The sequence below is a fragment of the Notothenia coriiceps genome, unplaced genomic scaffold (assembly GCF_000735185.1).
Source record: "Notothenia coriiceps isolate Sejong01 unplaced genomic scaffold, NC01 NC01_scaffold00025796, whole genome shotgun sequence".
NCBI lineage: Eukaryota > Metazoa > Chordata > Actinopteri > Perciformes > Nototheniidae > Notothenia > Notothenia coriiceps.
In genome coordinates, this window is record NW_011358497.1 from 203 (window position 1) to 7,930 (window position 7,728).

At 41.1% G+C, this 7,728-nt stretch overlaps 1 protein-coding gene across 1 annotated transcript; it reads right to left on the bottom strand.

The window, feature by feature from the left end:
- Window positions 1-1,174: 1,174 nt before the first annotated feature.
- LOC104956292 (phospholipase D3-like) lies at window positions 1,175-7,631 on the bottom strand (the record flags this gene model as incomplete). Its single annotated transcript, XM_010783762.1, has 5 exons — window positions 1,175-2,167; window positions 2,618-2,717; window positions 2,867-3,032; window positions 5,628-5,767; window positions 7,511-7,631. Coding segments are annotated over 5 exons (715 nt in total), but the record flags the coding sequence as incomplete, so codon positions are not given.
- Between the last annotated feature and the right edge of the window lie 97 nt (window positions 7,632-7,728).

Consider the following 7,728-nt stretch of genomic DNA (forward strand, 5'->3'; position numbering starts at 1 on the left):
GCAAGAAAGGATCCGTCTAGTGTAAAACTCTCGCGATAGTTTGCAAGTCACGTGGCTGAATGTTTACGTTTGGCAGGCAGCCTTTCAGTCAGTGGGCCACAGCAAATGATGGTGAGAAGCTAAACTATCTATTAATTATGTCAATTACAGGGAGTGTGATTGTTGAAATAGGGTGTTAGCGGTCCTGCTGGTGTTCAAAGAAGAATGACAACACTGTATATCACCAACACTATGGTTTATTTTTTATTCACAGGCAAGTCAACGTTGTCGCAGTAAAAGTCCCAAGATAGCTCCTGGTGCAATACAATGTTCCCTTTCAGTGTTTTACTATTATGTCTGATGTTTCTCTATTAATATTACTGCTGCATTAATGTGGATGTTGCATGTTACTGCTGTAGGTGTGTTTCCGAGCCGCTCCAACGAGAGTTACAACGAGAACGTGACGTCATATTTAAACAAGACGGATCCTTTCTAGCCATAACCGTGTAGATTTGAGCGGAGACCGGCGGAAAATATGTCTCAAAATTCCGTGTGTGTAAAAAGACGATCCACAAACAGAAATGTGAGATCCACGAGCAGAGATTTGAGATCCGCAAGCGCATTTTTGTTCAACAAATACAAATTGGATTCACAAATGCCTGATCGAAAGCTGTAAATGTTAAAGAGATATTCACAGATCTTTTTTTATTGTGAAAATATTTAGCGTATTTGCAGATCCGCTTTACACTTGCACATTTATTTGTGAGTTTTGCAAATCTTTTAAATGCATTTGTGGATGGTTTTTTACATTTACAAATCACATATTTACAAACAAATAATGTTTATGTTCACACAAATAATTATGAGACATATTTATGCCCATAAATATCTCATACCTAACCTCACACGGCTGTAACGTGTATTCTTGTATTGTATAAGGACTTATTTACGTTCTTGACTTCACATAAGATGAGCTTCAGGAGGAAGAGCATCAAAGATTTTAAAGATATTTTACTTTGCAGGCTAAACGGGCTGATTAAATGCTGCTGTTGTTTCCAACACAAAAGTGCCAGAGACTCTAATCTACCAATTTAGTAAGTTATATAGGATCTTTATTGTAATAGTGTGATGAAGCCAAAATAATGAAATATATGTGTATAGGAGACACCAATACATATAAACAGACTGAAACAAGTTTGATTGAAAGTCATTTATTGAAAGTTATTTCTTTATAAAGATGTCACATAGATAATGACTGCCCCAGAGTATTTTGTTTAATGTGCATGCTGCTTCTTTGAACAGTTGCCATAACAACCACGTCTTCATTAATTGGTAGGTGCAGTCACTCCACACAGTGGAAATGAAATTATAATCCACATTTACTGCCACTGCAAAACTGTATCTATTTTTGAACACTGCTGAAATTATCGTATTTAAAAAAAACAGTCATAAAGACTGAGAGCTGAATTTTGAAAACATGCATCTTATTTCCAGTTCATGTGCAGATTAATTAAGAAAAACACTTTACTCCCTGAGGTGTGCTAGGATAAAGAAAAAAAGAAAATCCCGCACTGAGGCTGTTGTTGCAGAAAATAAAGGTGTTTTGATTGATTTTGAAAATTATAAAGTCATCAAAGCTTAACACACACATGCAGTTTAAATCCCAGGCCAGTTCTGATAACAACGGCAAAGAGATGCAAAAATATTGTCTAAAATGTAAAAAAAAAAGGCACCCTTGAACAACCCATGGTAGTATAAGACTGCCAATGAGCAGTTTACTGGTTTAAGACGTCACGTTGCTCAAGTCAAGTTTGGCACTGATGCATAAAGCAGCTTTTCTGGAAGTGAAATATCTTCCTTTGGACCTCAGCAAACTCCGCTCAGCTGAGAAGAAATGTTCCAGCTGAATAGAGCAAAATGCATGAACGTGCAACTATAGCACGGCAATATGTGTTGAAGAGTCCCCTCTGATGAAGGATCTGTGATATTGGCTGATGAAACTAACACAAGTTTTTTAGGTTTGAGTGCTGAGTGAGGGGGGTGCTGTAGGCGGAATCCCAGTCCCTCTCAAACACGGCCTGCAGCTGTGATTGGACGGTTGTCTCAGAAGACTCTGATGCTGTTTGATTGACGACCAATGCTGAGCCGGCTGTGCTCACAAAGTAGTCCCCAGACCAGTTCGACGTACCTGCAGGCAGAAACACACACACGATTCAGGTCCAGCACTTCTCCATGGCTGATTGGAAGGTGATTTATATTATGGGTGCACAATCAGATTTGATTATTATTATTATATCATTTTAATATTATAATACTTATACACCACTGTGTATATTGTAATATACATGTATATTATACATTTTTTGTGGTACATTGTGCACATTTTTACTCAAACTTCTTATTTCTATATACAAAGGTTTATTCTATTTAATTGTATCTTTTATTGCACACTCTTTATACAACATATTTTATAACTTTTATCGCATAATATAACTTTGTATGAATAGTTGTATTACATTTCAATTTGTATACATATTTATCTGTTATTCATTTGATTCTAAATCGAATCGACTGTCACAAAAGAGTCTCCCCAGGATAGATAAAGTATTGTGTTCATGCAGAGTTTGAGCAGCTTCACCTATGTATGCTATCTTGTCCGTCACCATGTACTTGTTGTGGTTCACTCTGGCAAAGGGAATCTCCTTCTGCTGGGGGGTGGCAGGCACCACAAACAGCCTCTGGGTAAGGGAAACAAAATGTCACTACTTTATTGGTTTACTATAAAATATTAATAAAAACATGTACAACATTCATTCTCAGTAGCAGATACAATCTGATCCCTGGAAGGTTTAATTAAAGTAATCAGTAAAGAGGAAGAGCGACTCACCACCTGGATGTCCAGTCTGCTCTTGGGGTCGTACACGGAGGCCAGAGACTTGAGGAAGGGGAACATGATGGGCTGGGTGCTGGCCCAGCAGCTGATCAGCAGGCGCACTCTGACCCGCTTCTCGTAGCTGACGCGCCTTAGCTGGGTGTCGATGTCGGCCCAGTACCTGCAGATTATAACCACATGAGATATTAACAATGCAAATAACTCATGTCCTAAATCAGTTTGAACTTAATCTATTCTCACAAAAAAAGGTTTAGAATAACCCTGTGCAGCTTCTTGATACTCCCATGAGGCACAGTAACACTTCGTACATTTCAGTTGTTTACATACACTCTGAATAGATTATGATGTAGTAAGAGAATTTCAAATGAGGACTTTTGATTACAAATTTCGGCAGGTGTTTACATTTATTAGAGATTAACCATTAAAGTGACCATCAGCTTTATTTATATAGCACATTTAAAAACAACAGAGTTGACCAAAGTGCTGTACATCAATTAATATATAAAAAAGCAGCATAAATACATTTAGACAAAACCGATAGCACAAAAATCAATCAATCAATGTTTATTTATATAGCCCAATATCACAAATTTTACATTTGTCTCAGTGGTCTTCACAGTTTGTACAGAATATCAGTATGACAATACGACACCCTCTGTCCTTAGAGGGTGAAAAAGAAACTAATGTAAAAGTACGACACAATAAAACCATACTTATAGCCGGCACAGACTGCAAACCCTCATACATGATGTAAAAACATTTTAAAACACAACAAAATAGAAAACCCCAATTTAGAAAAACACAGACTGATACGTCTTATACGTGGTCTGCAAAAGCACGGGAGAACAAGTAGGTCTTTAAACGAGATTTAAAAACATACAAAGTGGGAGCAAGTCTGATCGGGGGGGCAAATGGTTCCAAAGCCTGGGAGCTGCTAAAGCAAAGGCCCTGCCCCCCCGCTGCTTCAACCTCTGGACCACAAGGAGGAATCTGTCAGCAGACCTCAGTGACCGGGAGGATGTAGGGTGTAGGCGTTCTGCCAGGTAAGGTGGGGCCAAACCAGTAAGGGCTTTGTAGGCAAACAATAACATTTTAAAATCGATTCTAAACTTTATTGGAAGCCAGTGTAAAGATGCCAGTACTGGTGTAATGTGCTCGCGCTTGCGTGTTTTCGTGAGTAGGCCAGCAGCAGCATTTAGAAGTAGCTGTAAATGGGAGATGGAAGCCTGGCTAACTCCAACATAGAGAGCATTACAGTAGTCAAGTTTAGTTGTGATAAAACAGTGTATGATCCTCTCAAAGTCGTTAAAAGAAAGGAGCATGTGGCGTAGTGGGTTGTCCCTAGGTGTTCGGGTCAGGGGGTCACAGGTTCAAACCCCACTGCAGTCAGCATGTCGTTGTGTCCCTGGGCAAGACACTTCACCCCAAATTGCTCCTGTGGGGATTGTCCACAGTATTGAGTATATAAGTCGCTTTGGATAAAAGCGTGTAACAAGTAACATCTAATGTAATGAAAGGCTTGACCTTTGATAACATTCGCAGCTGAAAAAAACTGGATTTTACAACAGAATTCATCTGTTTATTCCATTTAAAATCCCGTTCAATCTGCACACCAAGACAGTAAAGTAACAGTGGGTTTTATATATGGGACCAGAGAATCAAGCATAAGTGGGGTCATTTGTTTTCAGGGGCAGCAAGATTTGGGAATCATCTGCATAAAAATGAAATGAGAAGCCATATTTTTTAATGAACCTTGGGGTACCCCATTTGGCAGAGGAGCAGTGGAGGAGCTAAAGTCACCAAGATTCACATTCAAACTTCTTTCAGAGAGGTAGGACTGAAACCAATCTAGAGCAGTACTACTGATTCCCACAGAATGCTTCAGGCGAGAGATAAGAATGCCGTGATCTACAGTGTCGAAGGCAGCTGTAAGGTCTAAAAGTATAAGAACAGCACTGTTACCAGCATCAGTAGCTACAAATAGGTCATTAAAAACTCTTAAAAGGGCACTTTCAGTGCTGTGGAGGGTTTTAAACCCAGACTGGAAAACCTTGAGAATACCATGCACATTTAAAAAAAAAACTGCAACTGTAATATTACTACTTTTTCTAGAATTTTAGACATAAAAGGAAGTTTTGTATATAGGCCTAAAATTTTTCAAAAAAGGTTTGTTTTTCTTACCAAGGGCTGGACAAAGGCTGCTGTTAATTATATTAAGAACATTCATTCCAATAATGTCCCAGATTTCTTAAAAAAATTGTGCTGGGACAACATCATTTGGAGAACCTAAAGCATGCTGCTTCTTTGAACAGTTGCCTTAACAACCATCTTCTTACTAATTGTCGTCTCTCCACACAGTGGAAATTAAATGAGTTTTTATGCATTTACCGCTACTGCAAAGCTTTCAATCTATTGTATACACAGATGGTTTTAGTATGAAATTAATTTAATTAGATTTAATTCAACAGTAATAATGAGTGAGAGCCTGCATCTTATTAACAGTTCAGGCTGAGATGCAAGCAGAAAATAACGATCAAGCTATGTCCTTACTCCCTGTGGTGTGCTACGGAACGGAACTGCAGGACAAACATGTGTGAAACAATCCCATTGTGACTATAGGAGCCAGTTTTAAACATGATTACATCTACGGAGACATCAGACTCAAAACAAAGGTGTTCAGGAGCAGTGTAGCCACAGATGAGGGCGTTCAGGGAGGTGACACTGAGTTCAGTGAGGCTCTACTGAACAGCTGTACCTCTTAGGATGAGAGAACTCCATGGTGGGCAGGTAGTTCATGACAGCGATGTAAATGAAGCTCTGGGCGTCCTCCATCACACTGAGGATGGACTGCAGGTCCCCAGTCCTGCCGGTTCCACAGAAAGATGGAGGGGAGCTCTGAGGGAGAGGAAACACATCTGGGTAAATAACTGTTCATTTCTAACAACATTTTAAAACAATACAGGAGCCTGTTAAGATGTTGAGGAGGAGGAGCAGAGGTTAAGTAATAATGAATTAACCCCTCCTATCTTGTTCGTTTCTCCTCCCTTGCCTTGGAGTTCCCGGTCAAATTTGACTGGTCTGTTTTAACTGCTCTTACATTGACACAAAAACCATTCATCATCACCATATTTTATTTAACACCCTTTTAAGTTATAAACAATGGCTCAGACTACTGGTTGACATGAATAACTGCAGTGAATATAAAAACAATAGACACACATTAAATACACTTAAAGGCACGGACACACCGAGCCGATTTAGGCCGTCGATTTTCATTTAATTTAATTTCAAACCGGAGAGACGTGATGTATGGAATACATATTTATTGTTACACGTCATATAGATGGAATAATTGCCATGATAATACAACAAGAGAATGAAATGGTGTTTGGCGATTAGGCCCCGGTTTGCAGGATAATCATTCAGGAGGGAAAGAACCGCTCCGATGAAAATCCCCGGGGTCTAGACACTGGTGGTGGTGATAAGTAGGTGGGACCGGTCTGAAGGAGGAAGGTTTAGCTTTGTCCTGGAGGAGACGGGAGGCGAGAGGGGTGGAGGAGGGTTGCGTGTGGTCACCTGAAATGACAACTGACAGGAAGGAAGAGCAGGCATTTAAGGAATTTAACGTGTGCAGCAATTGGCTGCTGAGGGGTGACGCCCACATGTTTAATGAGTGGGGCGAGAGCAATAGAGTGACGTGTAAGTGACTCATGGTTAGGTCTTCCTTATTGAACTTGCGCTAAAGCTTTCATTTCAAACCGGAGAGACGTGATGTATGGAATACATATTTATTGTTACACGTCCAGTGGTAGCTCGCGATCGACGTGTTGGCAACCCCTGCCCTAGCCCAATAGGGAACGTAATAATAATACAACAGGAGAATGGAATGGTGTTTGGCGATTAGGCCCCGGTTTGCAGGATAATCATTCAGGAGGGAAAGAACCGCTCCGATGAAAATCCCCAAAACCAGTGAAGTATAAAATACTGAGATGAACTGAGTTTCTTACCTTGTAGGGTGACTGTGGTGATCTGGGGAGGAAATAATAGATTAATATGTGTATGCGGCAGGGGGCCGGAATCACTGCCGGAGCTTACGGGTCATGCTGAGACTCTGACTGCCGAAATCAGTGCCGGTCTTATCTGAAAACGACCTGAGGGTCGCCTGCCTGGCTAGCAGGGCTTGACTACGCCGCCAAGAAGGTTGAACGTCCTGCCGAAGCAGGGATCTTGTTTATGACGGAAACCGAAGTTTACGGTGGCCCACAGCCACGAGACCGAAGTCTACGGGGACCCGCAGTCCACAAGACCGAAGTCTACGGGGACACACGGTCCCTTCTTCTTCTCTTTTACTCTCTCTTCTTTCTTTTCTCTCTTTCTTTTCCTCTCTTCTCTTATGACCTGACGTCGCAGGGTATGCATTTTTACACAGACACATTTGAGCACAGGCCTGGGATTAGATACCTGCGTGCAGAAGAATGTAGCCCGTGACGTGTAGATGCAACATGAGACGAGACATTATTCCCTGTGGGCGGGAGCCCGCGGACTAGGATAGGGATGCAGTTTGAAATCCGATACCATAATGAAACATGTATGCTTGTAAACGTGTTATGAACCACCACCAGTTATATGCGTAAATACCGTAGTTAGGGTCTGAGAGATCGTTGGATGGCCAGCACGGCGCTGATGTCCGGGCGAGTGTAGGTTGTGAAGGCGGAGGAGGACCACCGTCCTAGTTGTTGTAGGGATGAGGTAGAGAGACCTTGATTAGCAGCAGGGGGGGCTGCACCTATCCTGAAGGAATGTCCCGAGTATGATATAGGAGATAGGCCGGATTGAATGAGAACTTGCTTGAGGTA